Source organism: Hippocampus zosterae, chromosome 3, assembly GCF_025434085.1.
Source record: "Hippocampus zosterae strain Florida chromosome 3, ASM2543408v3, whole genome shotgun sequence".
NCBI lineage: Eukaryota > Metazoa > Chordata > Actinopteri > Syngnathiformes > Syngnathidae > Hippocampus > Hippocampus zosterae.
This window is the reverse complement of record NC_067453.1, coordinates 19,441,404-19,458,931: the sequence shown is the minus strand read 5'-3', so window position 1 is coordinate 19,458,931 and position 17,528 is coordinate 19,441,404. Positions and strand designations below refer to the sequence as shown.

The 17,528-nt window shown below is 44.3% G+C and overlaps 1 protein-coding gene across 3 annotated transcripts; it reads right to left on the bottom strand.

The window, feature by feature from the left end:
• Positions 1-3,447: 3,447 nt before the first annotated feature.
• kcnc1b (potassium voltage-gated channel, Shaw-related subfamily, member 1b) lies at positions 3,448-17,237 on the bottom strand. Of its 3 annotated transcripts, none has more exons than XM_052061174.1 (4): positions 15,803-17,234; positions 8,509-9,424; positions 7,026-7,199; positions 3,448-3,629 (listed from the first exon to the last, which is right to left on the bottom strand). In XM_052061174.1, exons 1-4 carry the CDS (start codon positions 16,364-16,366, stop codon positions 3,520-3,522), a joined length of 1,764 nt encoding a protein of 587 aa, XP_051917134.1. In that variant the 5' UTR covers positions 16,367-17,234; the 3' UTR covers positions 3,448-3,519. The 3 variants fall into 3 exon arrangements, with proteins under 3 accessions (XP_051917134.1, XP_051917135.1, XP_051917133.1); XM_052061175.1 differs by lacking the exons at positions 3,448-3,629; positions 7,026-7,199 and adding exons at positions 4,085-6,099; positions 6,360-6,388 and having other exon boundaries at positions 8,562-9,424; positions 15,803-17,237; XM_052061173.1 differs by lacking the exon at positions 3,448-3,629 and adding an exon at positions 4,085-6,057 and having other exon boundaries at positions 15,803-17,233.
• Positions 17,238-17,528: the final 291 nt, after the last annotated feature.

Here is a 17,528-nt window from a genome sequence, read left to right as displayed (position 1 = left end):
ATGTTACTGGTTGAGCAAACATGCCTTTTTTGGAGTCTCCTGAAAAGGGACGATTTGAAGGTACAAGTTTTCGACTTGATGCCAGTGAGATTTAAACAACTTGTTTATTTACTGTACACTCGACACCCCCTATTCACGGGGGAATGAGACTCGCCGAATAGACAACATTTATGTTTAATTGACAGCCACTGAAAGGCATTGGGGGTGGGGGGGACAACATAGAAAATTCTCCCAAAAGCGATGATAAAAATTCAGCGCACGGAACATTGGAGTGTGGAGGTGGTTATAATGGCAGCACAGAACCTCCCGGGAGTGAACGAAACTATGTTTGCTGTCATGTCTTATTTTGCAGATTCAATCTGTCGAGCAAAATGACGTGCCGATCCAATCGATCTGATAAGTCTAATACAGATTTTACCACGCTTTATAATCTATAGCTACGACATTGCAGAAAGACATTCCAATTGTCGCTGAACCTTACCTGTAATGTCTAAATATACTACCGGTACATATTAAATTATTATGTTATTGTCATGAAAATCTGATCTGCTAGATTAAAAAAAAAGGCCAATTCAGAATTAAAAAAAATACCTCAAAGTTTATTTGTATTGCTGATTTTAAAAACAAAAGAAAAACGGTAAAAATGTGTTGACTCGTGTTAGCTAGCGAAGCGTTAGGCAGCAACTTTCACCAGACCTTTCGGTATAGTTAAGTGTCCGAAATGCCTCAGTGTGTGTGTACATGAGTTATGTTCGAGGTCACGTTTCTCTAGTCAGTCCGTCAATTTGACGGCCACGTTGGAGGGGTGATATCTTGACGTGACGCGGCCATTTCGACACCTCGCGGCCCTCCCGAAAGATTGAAGGCGTTGATAATATGGGGGCAGTGCCCAGCTGTGGCTACATCTTCATCTTTCCCCTCGACACTTTTATTGCTGTGATCTTGAGCATGAGGAGGCACTCGAACTCTGATGTCTCGTACTTTGGAATATCTCTTACCAGCTCATGATTTACTGCTCACACATGGATGTTTTTTTTTTCCAACTGTCTCACTTAGAATTGTTTGTCTTATTGCCACTTTGATATTGTACTTGTTATTAATTCCACTTGGGGACGTTTGCCCGCTGCATTTGACCCAACTTGCATATTTATAAGACTGCAGTGCAATCGTACGACGTGACAACATGCACGATCAAGGCCAATAGCTAAAGTTATTTTTACGTAATTTTATTCATTGCTGTTTTTAGTTTGATCTGCTTATGATAATATAATATGCACATCAAGTTTTTCAAAACAATAAACGAACACCCCCTGAAAATCTCTTTTTATTTGTATTTTTGATATTTTATTTAACACTATTTCTTGTACAAGTCTGAACGGTATGGTTCAGAAAAGACACCAAAAACCCCGTACCAACAAACCAATCTAAACTACCGTTGAACACACAACTAAGAGAACTAGCCACAAAATGCATGGTGTTCAAAACACACACACACAGTAAATCTCAATCAGTGTCACGCATGTGTTTGCCTCGTACGTTTTATGAATGTTTTGAAACGTAACATTGCTGATGTTTGGTTGTGTGTCAGACAGTGACAAGCACACAGTTCCCAGTGGTTGGTCTTCAGTGTGATTGCAGTCATTTGTGAAAAGGTTGCTCCCTTTCATTTTCAACTTTTCCAAACAATGTAAGCTGCGCTTCGAACAAGGCTATCTTGGTTGTTATCTACTTGTTATGATGCTCGTTGCCTCTCCATACCAATCCACACTGGGCTCCTACACATATAAAAAGTCAACACACCGCTGTAAAATGCCATTTTTTTTAAATTGTAAAGATTAGACTATTTCATAACTCAAAACTTAACTTGGGGAAGATTTTTAAGTAACTTATCAAAAGTAGATTGTTTACTTCTGGTGTCAAGCGGAATCCTCGTAATCTCCAAAATTAATCCACCTCCCCCCAAAAATGGCATGTGTGTTGAGCTAGTAACACACACACACACACATGCGGGGACTGACCACAAATATGAAATGTTGGCTCCAGCAGACGGCAACGATATATAGTGGTTAACTTTTAACACTTGGGTAGGGTCCGACATTATGAGCCAAGTTGTGGTGGCCCTGCCAGAACCGGCACTGGCCCTGATTTAAAGCACTTAACGAAAGCCATCATTATTTATGTAGAGCTACCTGTATCTCAAATGTCCAAATCCACACTTCCCTGAATATAAATACTGTGATTTAAAACAATTTTTAACAACATTTATATATGTAGGTTTAGCTATGGATGAAATAGTGAAGCATCAGCGTCAGTGACCGTCCAGTGGCCCGACACAATCACGTGGCGACCCCCGGGCCATCGGGCCACTGTTAATGTCGGACCCCGATTGTGTGATCGTGTGATAATGTTTTGAAAAATAATAACAATAAATAACAAGATAAAACAGACTTAATAGGTTTTCTGATGGTGGTAATTTAACATTGGAATAGATTATTTCTCTTTGCATATATTTCCCTCTTAAAAATAGTTTTGGAGCCGGAACAAATCGTCAAAGTTGATTTTGTTCAAATTTATTCTCCTCTCTTTTATCCAAAGTTGGTGCACAATTAGGCTACAATATTCTTTACGAGATGAAATGAGAATTGCACACTTAAGATGCATTTTTGGGGGGCTTTTGATTCATTTTGTATTTTTCTGTCAAGGATGAGTTTTCCCTTCCCTGAATTTTGTGTTTTACAGGACGTGTCAACTTTATATATGTGGTGTCTGAGTTTGGTGCTGATGTTAGTCTATCAATCTCTGTTGATTGATTAAAATGAAATAATCTCATCATAAACAACTGAGTGTTAAGAATTTATGTGACAGAGGCACTTGTCCAGTACGGTGTATTAAGTGTTTTTCGGCATCGGTAAGTACAGGTATTACTAATTTAAACAGAGGGGATACTATGCCAATTCTACTTCAGTGATTTTCTTCTAGTTTCTAACAGCACATTTGACCGTGTAATGCCTCAAAAATACAAGATAAAGACTGATTTCAAAGTATGACATTTTTTTTTGGGGGGGTGCTAAAAACTCATCAAAGGAATGTTAAAAGTGGAGCAGTGCAAAAAAGCGCAAAAGTTTCAAAAGAGGTCAGCACGAGTGTGCAAAGTTCACGGTGTGTTCACAAGGGTTTGACATGACAGGGAAGGTGATTTGAAATCGGACCAACCATACTTTTTTGTCTAACACAGGAACCACACAAATACTTGATGATCACTCCAAATCATTGGTACACACAACGTCAGCACACACGCACGCACAAAAAAAAAGCGGATTTACAGCACTGTCACACACAGAAAACAGGCACACGGATTACAACACAGTAAGTAACCAGTCACATATACTTAGCTACATAAGGCTTGACAACAAAACGTCCTCATTGCTACTTCTAAGCTGAGTTTGTGATGATCAGGTTGCGACTTTCACACCCATTTAAAAAGTACTAAGTAATACACACAACAATGCTACTGCACTATCAAGTGGGTGATGGGCCATTATGGGTCATACACATAGTGGTCGGTACACCATGGTTCATAACACAAACTGACTCGGTTGGTTGTCTGCTCCGGTGCTGTCTCTGGGTCTCTATAAACATATAAAACAAAACAAAAAACAAACACAAACAATAATGAAAAGAAATTATTACACCAGGTATGTTTTATGTCGGAATTGATGGTGATGGCTTGATACCTTTGCGGCACAGGGAGAGGTGAAATGACACTCGACGGGGAAGGAAAATGTGCTCTGTTAGTCGCTCATGGTAAAGGCAGGTTTACCATGTGTATTTTCCCATGCGTATAGCCAAGGCATCAGACAAAGATTTATTGTCTGGTCCGGACTCAGAGTCGGTTAAATCAACATGCCCGATCATGCGGCCTTTTTAACAGGATTGAGATCCACTTTTCAGTCATCGTCATGCGGATATTTTGTCATGCTCTCACCGTCGGTCACCTTGTTTTGTTTCTCTTCCCTTACGCGAGTATCGATAAAAGGCAAGGATGTGTATGCATGTGCTGTTGAATAAAAATGGAGTCTAAACGCTCATTGAGTACAAAATTTATTTCATGCAAGGACTTATCTGTACATCTTTTTTATTTGTATAGTTTTCTGTTGCATAAATTGAAAATACATGCATTTACCTTTCCCCAAGAAGACCCACATCCTATAGTGGTTTGAATTTTCTTTTCCCCACCTGCATCTCTTCCCAACAATTCTTCACAAGTTTTTTTTTTTCTTAATATATAACGTCCAGTAATCACCACAAAAAACATGACTTTGAATGTAAAACTCTGTTCGTTCAGAATGAACATATATTTATACTTGTTGTAAAATATGTTTCTAGAAATTTGTCCACATCCTGATTGGTCAACATCCGTTAAAGTGCCTTGAAAAGTCAAATTATTGGGAGCGTATCGGAACATGTGTGACAGTATTGATACTTTTTGATTAGATACATGCTGCACTGCTCTTGACACCTGCAATTTATTCCAACGTGACGTATATTTATGTATGTGTTTTCAAGTGGCCCTCGATTAACATTGTGTGCTTCATTATGTAGAAAAGATTAATTTTGTTTCTCTCCAAAAGATTATTTGCTAAACGTTAACGTGCTAACCAAAAAGTTATTTCGATTGCGAATAAGCTGTGTGCTGTAAAATGAAATCATAAATGTCTTTATGCTACAACAATGTTGTATTGTGTCAAAAATATTTCATTTCATTTTTTTTTTTTTACTTTGCCTCACCTCGTACAAAAGCTCCATTGTTATATTTCTTGCCTCAATTTCTGCATATACACCATAAGAGCGGCTGCAGGAGACAATTATTTTTTTCTCCCCTTAAAAAGGTCCTAACCTACCAGTGGATATATTTGTTTTAAAAAAATGCTCATGCCAACTTTATAGCTGACTTTGTACCAAATACCTCAAGTGAAATAATTTTAGTGGTCAAATGAATACAAGAAAATATATATGATATATTGGGGAAAGGCAAAGAATGGCAGCTACATAAAAATCTCGCTATGACTGAGTCTCTTGTAAAGCTGTCTCAGAAATGCATAAAAATGGCAAAGCTTTGCGATGCTTATGAAAGACAATGTTTTCTCTTACAGGTACTGAAATACAGTTAGATTGTTGTAGAACATAATTTCTCATGCAGTTCATGCAAAGGACCAAACAGTTTGAGTTCCGTTGACATTATTCATCACTAGTATCATAGGAATTGTCATCATCTCCTTTGTGCATTGGACATCATCTTGCTGTTTGTTTTTCTGTTTTTTTTCCCTCATACATGGCCACTCCGTTAACATTAGCTGGTTTTGTGCGTTCAGAATTGTAACGTCTCTACTTTGCAACATACAAAGCACTTCAGAGGAGTTTGCTTAACACCTGGCAATGATACAGTTTGGATATGTTTTAAAAGCAACGTGTTGTTTATGTCCAGCACACCGGTACATCTTTCACAGGATTGCCAAAAGCAGATGAGAAGAAGAAAGTCGTCGGCACAAAAGTATGCGAGATCAAAAGCAACAGAGCAACAGGCAATGAAGTCAACATAGGGGGAAAAGAGGTGGAGTTAGCCTGTAGAACGGCGCTTTTGCCGGCGACTGAGGTGACCCATGCTCATTTGGCGTCTCGCCAAAGTGACTTTCTAGTCTAGGATATGATGACACCCCCCCAAGGGGAACCATTGGGAGTATCCGAACAGTTGAGATACAGTTTTCCAGGAGAAGGAAAATAAAAATGAGAAAGCAGGAACAAAAGTGTCAAATTAAAAAAAAAAAAGAAAGGGGCGGGGGTGATATCTGAAAACAAATGTTTCGAGGAGAAGTGTGGACTGGCCTTCCAATGGCATTGTATCTGCTACTCAACCATGCTACATAATGGATGGGATGGGAGAATGTGAGTGCTGCATTAGACAGGGTGGGCTGCAGGGCAGGGCGGACACTGAGGACACTCCAGAGGCATCCCCGCTCATGCCAGACATGCTGTTAAGGCTCCAAGGCTTTTCATAACCTTCAGTTGAAAAACAGAGAACGTTCTGAGTACACTGCAGCACTGGATCCATGACATGAGTTGTGTTGTTGTGTTTTGTTGTTGTTGTTGTTGTTGTGCATGTTCTTCGTTGTTAATACTACACCTGTTGCTTTCTTGTTTTTGTCTCCAAAGAGAGGTCAACACACACTTGAGACAGATCTGATTTTTCCATGCATTGAGTGCATCCGGAGTACAAGGGCATGCACGGAGTGGTACAGGAATGGTTTGGAGTAGAATGCTAGAAAAGGTAGGCACCTCAGGTATGGGAAATGTGCAGCTACTGGTGTTACTTTGTGTTTTGATGCACAGGCTACACACTCGTAGCTTTATTTGAAAATGTTGGTGTAAAATCAAAACCTGGGACTTGGCCTCTTCAAAAGAAATCTCAAATTGTGTTGTGCTCCTTCACCATTCTGATAGCACCCGTCAGCAAGACACGTCATGCACCGTTCTGGCCAAGAGCAATGTATTCAAAGTCAGGATCCCACATGGTACTTAGCATTAAAAACACATACATACTCGGTACACACATAGCACATCAATAGATTCTTAAGCATTGTAAGACAGCACATTCTAGATCATATAAATCTTCAAAATATTTGTTTTCTCACTGGTAAATAAATAGGGGTAGTGTTACACTATGCATGATATCCAAAAATATATTATGTAGATGTAGACAACTGTTATTGACATTTGCGGTGATTGTGCTTGGCCTTAACTTGGAATATGTACAATTCCCGTGGGAATAATCGAGGAGAAGCAGCGGCCGTGAAGGTGTCGCATTAAGAGGTTTGCACTTGTGTGAGCGTGTTTTCATGATTATGTTCCTGTGAGTGACAACGCTCTGCAAAAGAAGGGAAGGGGGGGAAAGGGGCGTGTCCTGCCTAGGGCCTTAGAGCCGCGTCAGTATCTTACGGGGGCCTGTGATTGGCTGTTACTGTACGTACCCCTCCTCACTCTGCCCCCCGTGTGGTTGGGCCGCTCGGCGGTGGTGACCAGGAAGCAGGGCCGCTCTCTTTCGCTGGGGCTGAAGATTTCCTCAGGTGATATGGCCTGGTCGATGTGAGGGCAGTCCTCATTGGCCAGAGCAGCGTTCGCAGCCTCGCCGTTCAGCTTGGAATCTTTCCACACAACGACATAGAACAAATAAAAGAGCACATCGGGGAAAAAGGAAAAAAATTCTTGTGACCTTCGCCATCGTGTTTAATATGTTTTTCACTCTGTGGCTCCGCATGTGTACTTTTTGTGCATTGTGTAGCTGCTGTGTGATGTTTGACTTGTAATTGGTCTTTCTATGGTTTGTGTGCACATCAGGACTGTGTATATTTACCAAGGTTAAAACGTAAGTGCAAGAGTAGGCCACTGTTTGTATTGCAGTTTGTTGGTCAATTCGTTGGTTCGTAGGGTTACGCTAACTATAAAGGAGGCACATGTGCCAAGCTAGAATTCATTAAAGACCCTGTAAAGTGAAAATAAATGCCTTCTAAATTTGACAAAGCACAGAGAAGAGGGTTGTTAAAAACCCTACAAAATTTGAAAGATTAAAAAAAAATAATCAGCTGGACTTCAGTAACGTGAAAAATTGCGTTGTTATTTCCACTCTCAAATGCTGTGGGCGTGTCCATTGAACACTTATCACTATTCCCCACTGAAAATTGGTGTTTCATGTGCCGACGCAGCCCTACGTGCTTCAGCTGCGATAATGAAAGCCTCCGTTTAGTGGTGGGGCTTTCTCCTCCTGTTCAACAAGAGGCGCTAGCCACCACAGGGTTCGTGAGCTGAAAAGCTCGGGGCTAATAAAAACTGCTAATGCGAATTAAGATGCTCAGGTTCATATGCAAGTATAGTAGTGACGGGGGGACACATGACTGACACCGAAGTACGTCACATTGTGCTGTTTTAGCCACGCCCCTCAAAAATCTGGACAACACACACACACACACACACACACACACACACACACACCTTAATAGCACCAGAAATCTTTTGGGGCATTCATCTGCTGCAAGATTATTTGCTAACAATTCATAGATGGCGGAGTCCTGTCCTCTACTCTGTGTTGATACATACCGTAGGTCTTGTTTCGGATGTTCTTAACATGTCATGTCAAAGACGTGACATCCACTTTGCACTTCCCTAAAAGGCGATGAATGAATCACCGAATGATGTTCTGAACAGTCACGCGCAAAACTAATAATGATTTGCCCGAATCACTACTTTCCTCCATTCACAGTTAGAAAATCATGTACTTTATTGATAGTGTGCTGGGATAGTCTGCCGTTTAATCTCATGCCTGACTCATCGGCTGACTGAAGTGTGGGAAGAGAGAAACAGCTGAATAGTGATTTGTGTTTTTGCAGGCCAGCAAGCTGTTGATGAGTCAACAAGGTATCGGACTGCTTCAGTTATGTATTAAGAGCTTTGTCCTACCTTGAAACTTGATCTCGAAAACGTCGTCGTGGGCAACGGGGCTCTGATGTTGCGAGCTGATGCTCGATTTACAGAAATTTGGAGAACCAGGTTGGGGTGCCCGTGGGATGTGCCTATTTTTTTTCTTTGGTAGTTTCTGTTTCGCCATGGCCAGGGAGTAATACATTCCAAAGTTGTTGACAATCACAGGGACAGGCATGGCGATGGTCAGCACGCCTGCCAGGGCGCACAAGGCTCCCACCAGCATACCAGAGGTGGTCTGAGGGTACATGTCGCCGTAGCCGAGGGTCGTCATCGTCACCACGGCCCACCAGAATCCGATCGGGATGTTCTTGAACTGCGTGTGCTCGCTGGCTCGAGGGTCGTTGGGGTTTGCGCCGATCCGTTCCGCATAGTAGATCATTGTGGCAAAGATGAGGACACCCAGGGCCAGGAAAATAATGAGGAGAAGGAACTCGTTGGTGCTCGCTCTCAGCGTGTGGCCCAGCACCCTCAGACCCACAAAGTGGCGAGTTAGCTTGAAGATACGCAGGATCCTAACAAAGCGGACCACTCGGAGGAAACCCAGCACATCCTTAGCTGCCTTTGAAGAGAGCCCGCTGAGACCCACCTCCAGGTAGAAGGGCAGGATGGCCACAAAGTCGATAATGTTCAGAGCGTTCCGGATGAAGTCAAATTTGTTTGGACAGAAAGTTATTCGCATGAGGAATTCAAAAGTGAACCACACGACGCAAACGCCTTCGATGTAGGTGAGGTAGGCCGCTGTCTCGGGCTCCTGGTACGTGTGCTCCACCGTGATGTTGTCCACCAGCTCCACCTCGGTGCGGTTGATGATAGGGTTGAAGGACTCGTGGGTCTCCAGACAGAACGTGGTGATGGAAACCAGGATAAAGAACAGCGAGGCCAGAGCCACCCACTGGATAGGAAATCGGAGAGAGTGAGGAAAAGACAATGCAACGGGAGAGATGGGAGGGACGGGGGTCAGGGGGTGAAGAAGGACGGAAGGTGAGTAAGCGCAGTAACACCCACGATGTAATCAACCATAAGCAGCCATTCTGAGCATCGCAATTTAATCTTCGACATCGGCAACCGCTTTAACGTTGACAATGCCGCTTCCGAGCGCCGCGTCTTGATTCTGTAGCGCCACTCAGCGGGAACGATCAATGCGAGCTTCACACTCTCACGCCCTTCCTCTCTCTGCTCCTTGTCAAGGTCACGGCATTTTCAAGGTTAAGTGCCGTCAGCGGGAACATACAAGATACGATAAGCATGAAACTGGGCCTTTTTGGATTAAGCGCCGGCTGGTCTGCCCCCACTCAACGTCAGATCGATTGGCTAATCAACACCTGGGAATCACGGTGGGCTGAGGCTGATTAGACAGAAGACCGCTTTTATGACTCACCGACATCACCCCAGATGACCGTAGAGTGCTTTACCTTTCATCGGCATTCATCTGCCGATCGCATTTCATCACATTTAGCCTCTGATATTTCTGAAACGTGCTACATATGTAGGTGTAAGCGATACAGTATGCTCTCCTGGGTATTGATCGTAGCCCTGTCCTTGCGCTATCCTCTCATCCTACTGGATTACAGTATGTGCGAGCGCGCCTGCGAGTTGCGGAAAACAGCTGGAAGCGTGCCACCGGCAGATCAGTCGATGCACTGAAAAATGGCTCGCGGGATCTGTTAGCACTCTATGAAGTCACCAAATTTGTAGCCGTTTGGATTTAGTGGGTGGTAAGTGCGCTCTCGAGCTAATGCACAGCTTTGTTAAGAGGCAGGGTGGAGTAATGAATGAATGAGGGAGGGAGGGAGGGACAACGGAACTGGGCATGTCTAGGCATCAGAGAATTGGATATTCCACACAGCGTCTCAGTCATTCGAGTCCACTCTTGCAGGCTGAGATGGAAAGCAGGCCCTCATTACACCAAGTCATCAGTGGCAATCCTTTGAATTGCGCCTGGGAAATTGTTTGCTTATGAACGTCTGCTTCCTGTCCACGTAAGCGTTATTGTTGACTTGACTGCAGCTCAACGACTTTGGTCCTGTCGGCGTCACCCTTCCCTTCCTTGAGCTTCAGCATCCATTTTTGCCATCCAAATCTCAGATCCAACATGAACACAAAATGTGCTACCAAAAATTTAGCATTGCGTTACGCCTCCACAAGCTTGTGCAGATACGCGAACCCCCGCATCCACGCACTCTAAAATAAAAGATTGGCTTTGCAGTAACAAATGCCACACACATACAACGCATGCTCAACATGATGTATCTTGCTCCAAAAGTGCTACATTTTGCTACCAAAACTCTGGAACGACTCATGATGCTGAAGCGATAGGATTAAGTCGCATACAGCAGCGGTCCCCAGCCAGGTACCGGGTATCTGCTCGTTTGGGACCAAACTGCACGGAGACAGACCTGCGAGCTGGTGTCCGTCATATGTCGTCAAAAACAAGACAATACAATATTAATCAAATGATTAACTATAGGGTGGCCCGGTAGTCCAGTGGTTAGCACGTCGGCTTCACAGTGCAGAGGTACCGGGTTCGATTCCAGCTCCGGCCTCCCTGTGTGGAGTTTGCATGTTCTCCCCGGGCCTGCGTGGGTTTTCTCCGGGTGCTCCGGTTTCCTCCCACATTCCAAAAACATGCGTGGCAGGCTGATTGAACGCTCTAAATTGTCCCTAAGTGCGAGTGTGAGTGTGGATGGTTGTTCGTCTCTGTGTGCCCTGCGATTGGCTGGCAACCGATTCAGGGTGTCCCCCGCCTACTGCCCGAAGACAGCTGGGATAGGCTCCAGCACCCCCCGCGACCCTAGTGAGGATCAAGCGGTTAGGAAGATGAATGAATGAATGAATGATTAACCATGTCAAATGATTTGAACAAATAGCACGCATCCAAGTGATCAAGTGGAAAGCATGAAAAAAATGCAAGTAGTTTGCCTCCCCACATAAACGTGAGCAGTTTAGTCGCTAATAACGAGCCGCTAGCCACCGGATGAAAGCAGCAATCAATGGTGTCATAGTTTGCGAGTAGCAATGATGCTAACACCTTATGTTGGAGGTAACTTCAAAAATTATTTTGTGGACATTATAAGGTGTATTTATTTTTTATAGTTGGTCAATTTCTTAGTACTTCACTGTGTTGTTTTATTCTGGATTGGTTGTGCAGTACAACAACACTGTTTGAAATGAATGAAAGTTTAGATCATTTTGAATTACGCTATCATTATCTCAGTCCCAGTGTTCTAAAACTGGTGATTTAAAAGCGATGAAAGTAATGGTTGCCGTTCACGAACAGTATGTACTGGTCTCAACTGGTCCGTGACACACAAAAAAAGTTGGAAACCACTGGCATACAAGATTAGTTTCATCTGAAATTTCATTCACTTCACGTCTTTTACCCTTGTTGTTTTTAAGTTAAGAAGTGACTCACACAAGCCACTTTATATGCAGTTTAGTGACAAACATTGGAACGCTAACGCTGTGTGTGCTTTTGTTGAGATGCATTGCATAATCGTTGTTGTGCACGATGGCTCCTCTACGACGTATTGTGCAGAAAATAACCCGCCCCAATAAAATCCCGATGCAATCGAGTGTACGCTACAACCTCATAAAAGCAATCCAAGCCATGCAGGCATGTCGCAATTTGATTACGTTCACAAAAAATGCCTTGGGGATACCTAATCCCTACTTTATAGCTACAATTAGATCATGCATAATTCAAAAGTCGAAAAGGCCAATCAACTTATTACACTGATGGATTTTTGACGATCACTCGCTGAGCTGAGTTTGTCCAGTCCAATTTTGAAAACAAGAACGTCTATCATTGTATTTTGCTTGAACAAAGTATGTTGTAATGTGTGTAATTGCTTTTGCCAAGCGATTTTATAATGATTGATTTTGAAGTTTGTATTTCTTCCCCTGACTATTATGCGTTGTTGGGTCGAGGTCATTATCGGTCAGCTACCATTAGTGTGACGAAGGCTCTTTGCTCTGTTCACCAGCGGCTTGCTCAGGCCTGTGAACAATCACACCCTTCAAACGCTTCATGTCATCACACTGTTCTTTGCATGATGTGTCTTGGTGACACTTGGGAACAGTGCAAGCATCGGGGGAGGATGCCAGGTGAGCACCACGGGCTGTTTATTGGTTAACTCTCGTCGGCAAACTGTGAGCTTGCGCTGATGTGCTGTGACAAGGCTTTTCCACTGATGTATCCACTGTGAATAGAGTCTGTAATTAAGTCTGAGGCTCAGTTCTAATTAATTTTCTTGCCTGTCTTAGTGGCGCTTTGTCCAACCTTGCACAGCTTTCGTCTAAACCAGGCATGTCCAAAGTCCAGCCCGCGGGCCAAATCCGGCCCGCGGTCGAATTTCATCCGGCCCTCGGCCCCTGTCATAAAATCAGTGCCGTCTGGCCCGCAGGTTGGGCGCAATGGAACACGGGTTGCATTGACTGAGGTCTCGTAGACTGGTGAGTGATGTTTCATAGAGTACTGCTTCCCTCTAGTGGCTAAATGAGTAATAGCATTCACTAAATGAGTAATAGCATTTAGACACTAGAGGGCATCACACACGAGTTAACAAGACATCACTCCGTGTTTATATTGACTGATATGTCATATTTCAAATGATCCTTGCAGTTGTGGATATGTGCATTGCTTGTTCATTTCCCTGTTGTTCGAGTCAAAGGTTTTGTGACTATTGAAAAGTGATGGTGATACATTTTATGTTTCAAATCAATCAATTTGCACTCAGGAGACTTCTGTTTAAGAAAAAGTCAAGTGAATAAGCAGTTGCATGTGATATACCTGTTTCAAATGAACCAAAAGAAATTCTTAAGATTGTTGAAATTAAAATAAAAATGGAAATGTGAAACAGACTGGCTTACTAAAATTTGTTGAACAATATTGTTGTTCAATGTAAAGAATGTCAGCCAAGGTAAGCCCCCCGACATTTTACCACATAAAATCTGGCCCCCTTGGCAAAAAGTTTGGACACCCCTGGTCTAAACTGAGAAGACGTGCTGTGCGTCTTGGCTGTGGGAAAGTTCAAAGCGATGCTTAAAAGATGATGCAATGGGTGGCTTTTAATTGGTGTTTTGCAATATTTTTGGGGGGCTTCCTAGCCATTGCCCGAAGGTTATGTGATGACACTGACTTTTAGTTGGAACAGTTCATAATTCCAACCACGTTGTCTATGCCCACATTCCAGGTGAAAACAAAAAATGTCAGGAAAAGTCTACTTTCATTCGTTGGAGACCCACGAGTCCTTCGTTCATTTTCAGCTGAAATCTAGGGCCTTTTTCAAGCTGGGGAGTATTATGAACAGCTCCAAATATCAGTCAGTGTTATCACAAAACCTTCAATTTTCTGCCGAATGGCAAAAATTATGTCAGGAAGTGCCCTACGAGAACAGCTGAACTTTATTTGGGGATACCCAAAGGCACTTTCAATGGTGTTAGGTGTGCTGAAGCCTGCCTGTCGAGCATGAATTCGAATGTGAACATGCAGATAAGAGTGTGCGAAGAGTTCTGCAGCCACATTATATCAGTTGTTTTTACCTGCTCTCTGAAAAAGATTCAAAAGAATTTGTTCGAATGTTTAATTGATTTTACATGTTATAAATCCTTTAAGATGGTTTTAAATTATGTATCTTGGTTTCATTTGTATACCAGAAAAATCTGGCACACAGGGGTGTGTAGACTTATTATATGTCGTTTATAAGAGTGAAAGACAGCAGGGATGCTTGGCTACCGCTAGATGTGTGTGTGTGTGGGGGAGGGGGGGGTGATAATCAGCCTTCTGCAGCTGCTGAAGCAGCATGCATCGCAGCAGGTTTCAGAGGAGTACACTTGTCAAAAGAAGATGTGGAGATGTAACGTAATTTGACGCTTTTTAGAGGCTCAAATGGAAAAATGCCCAAAAGCAAGGACCAAATATGCCACCTCCAACAGCAAGCAGATTTAGTCTGGAGGATTGCCACTGAAATGTTGCTGTTTGGTGCAAAAGATCTCCTTGCCTAATGTGGTGTTGACCCATTTAGCAAATCTACCCGGGGAACCCTGTACCCCGGAATGATAATTCCTAATTTTTCTCATACTAGCTGTGGTGAGTCTGGATGAGGGGCAGTTCATATTTTGTAGTGATATATTCATATCCTTGTTATTTTCTATTAAATAGTGATTCAATTGAAAATAGGGATGGATATTTGACGACATTTCCTCAGCTGCAGCTGAGAATTGGAACATTTACAATCATCCGTGGATGGCAAAGGTCCTCAAGGAGCCTATGCAAGCTGACTTTGCGGGGTGGGGGGGGGGGGGGTAGTGGGGTACAACCTGGACTGATCGACAACCAATTCTTTTTTTGTTGATGTTGTTTTAGAAGAGAGAATCTTGCCCTGAACGTTTTAAATTGAAAAGAGGAGACTAATGCAGGGCAGAGAAGAAAAAGGTTAACTTCCCATCCTGAAATAATAATGATCTCATCTCAATTTACTCCCAAAGTGACCTCTTCATTCAGGAAACTTGGGCCTGTTGAGGTGAACACCTATCTGATATCTAATACCGCATCCTTGCAGGAAGCCAGGACTTGTTTTCTTTTATGAATGGTGGATACACTGCTACCCTCTGCCATCTAATGGAAGACCATGTAATTATTCTGCCTGTCACCATAAGTTATAGACGAACAAAGATATGTTTGCAATGAATAAATAATTAGTTGACAAATGAAGTGATATTGGGTCATTTCCCAAGGGGGCCCTAATGCTCTCTCGCGGCACACTGAGCGCCACAGCCCCACTCATTGAGTGCGTTTCTGATTGACGTCCTATTCCTATTGGCCCGCCGTCCGAGGCAGAGTGCCATCAGTCCCTTTTTTGTCAGTCAAACGGCATCGTGGGATGAGCCCTTTGAGCTCTGCCTAGCAACAAGTGTTCTATACGAATATTTGTATCCGCAATACTATGCACGCTTGGAATTTGACATCGCAGTTGGGAAGTTTAATCAGGAAACGCCAGTTGTTGCTGTAAGCATTAGAAGACAAACATGAAGGTGAACTATTACAGATGAGAGCGAAATCTTTGTGGTGTGTTATCCAAAGTGTTCATTATTGTTCCTATTGCCAGCTGGAATTTTGATTGACGATTTTACCTGCCTTAGTGTACCATCCATTCGTTGGCAGATCAATTTCAAGGTCACATGGCGACTTAGAAAGCCTCCCGGCCATCAGTCATTCATGAATTCAGCCAGCGATCGGACGGGCTGAAAAGAAAATATGCAAACAACTCACCCTTGCATATTTGGAGGAGTAGGGGTCCTCAAAGAGAGCCCAAACGTGCTTTTGCCAGCGGCTCCATAAAGTGCCGCTGCGAACATCAGGCGAGTCTCCGTGCGCCAGCCGCCGCGTCATCTCATCCGCGTCGTCCTCCCCGTGCTCCTGCTCGGGCTCGGCATCGTCGTTGCCCAGGTCCAACAGTCCCCCGCCGCCGAAACTATCAAGGGCCTCCTCCGCCTCCCGGTGCTGGCGATAGGTCATCCAGCAGCACGGTTCCACGTCCGTCTCGTCGATGCCCCAAAACGCCAACTCCTCCTCGTAGAGCGGCCCGCACACATCGGCCGGGCAGTGCAGCTTACCTGTCCTGTAATAGTTGAGGATGTGCGCGAACACGCCCGGGTGGCGGTCGAAAAAGAACTCCTCGATCTTAGCGTCATAGTCAAAGTGGTTGGGAGCGTCAGGCTCGGCCAGCCACGACAGGCGGGTGCCCGGAAGGGTTCGAAGGGTGCTGCGGTACGTCTGGTGCCGGATCCCTCCCACGTTGATCACGACGCGATCCTTGTCGTCGCTCAGGCCCATCGCGTCCCTTAAGCATCGCTCAGCCACGTTCCCCTCGTCATGGTGGCAAAGGTGAGAGCCGCGCGCCGAGCCACCTGTGTCGTCTCACCCCGCGCCCGGGAAGCAAACGCGAATCGCCGCCGGCTCGACGCCCGTCAGGCAGCGGCGAACTTGGGAGATGTGGACGCTGACGTGCCCGTCAGGCTGCAGGCGAAATCCAAAACGAACGCGGCCGATGGGCGTCTGCACATCGTCGCCAAATCCAGCGACAAGCAACAGACAAGACAATGATGCCCGCGCGCCTAACTATTCTTCACCTTTTTACAGGCTCATCCGAGTCAAGGCGATTGCGTCGCTGGTGCTGAGCAGACAGCGCCCGCTCTCCCGGTACCGTGTTCGATCCCTCCTCCAGACGCTGCCTCCTTCACACCGACGCGCAGCAGCCGAGTGCAGCTCTTTGTCTCGGCATCACCGAAAACGTCTACTGTTGCTGCAAAAGGGAGGCGAGGATCTAGTCAGTAGAGGACATCCGAGATCGCTGAAGTGGAAAGAAACCATCGAAAGGTAAAAACAAAAGGTAAGAACATGCCCGCTGCTTCCCCCTCTCACACGACAGATGGAGCATGCCCAGTGATGCAGCCTAATAGTGGTCCCCAAATACGGCGCTTCACTGTGCCCAATTTCTCCCCACTGTCACTCTGTAGGTGTGAGCAACGACCCGCCCCTCGCTAAACAAAAACAACCATGGAAATGATTGAAGGCGTTCACGATGATGGATGAACGCATTGACATTTCGGTGTGCAGTAACCGAGATGCGCTGGTTTGGCTTTTGAATAGCTCGAGAGTTCAATCGTTATTCCGTGAGTCAGATGTGTCGGTGCGCATCTGCTCGAAACAAAAAGTGGCTTTTGGCTGTTTTTTTACCCGCCAGCAGAGGGAGCTGTTCTTCAAAGAGAAGAAGTTCCAGGCCGGTCATTATTATAGTTGCTGATGTACCTCATTCACTCCTAATGGGTGCGTACACCCTCTGGACATTTCATGATGTACTTCTGCAGAATCTCACGAAAATGGTAATTTTGGTCATTCCGCCTGTGCTAATATAATAATGGTCGCTCTCGGTGAGTGCATCTGCCTCCGTTTTGAGACGCGGTGTTCCAATATGGTGCGCTTCCGTGGCTTCTAT

What these genes read in the sequence shown, in the direction of transcription:
- kcnc1b (XM_052061173.1), bottom strand. Translation starts at nt 16,366, where the DNA reads ATGGGCCTGAGCGACGACAAGGATCGCGTCGTGATCAACGTGGGAGGG. An exon ending in ACTCCTCCAAATATGCAAGG is followed by an intron (nt 9,425 to 15,802) that starts GTGAGTTGTTTG and finishes TTTCCTATCCAG; the next exon opens with TGGGTGGCTCTGGCCTCGCT. An exon ending in GGGGGGCAGAGTGAGGAGGG is followed by an intron (nt 6,058 to 7,025) that starts GTACGTACAGTA and finishes TTTCAACTGAAG; the next exon opens with GTTATGAAAAGCCTTGGAGC.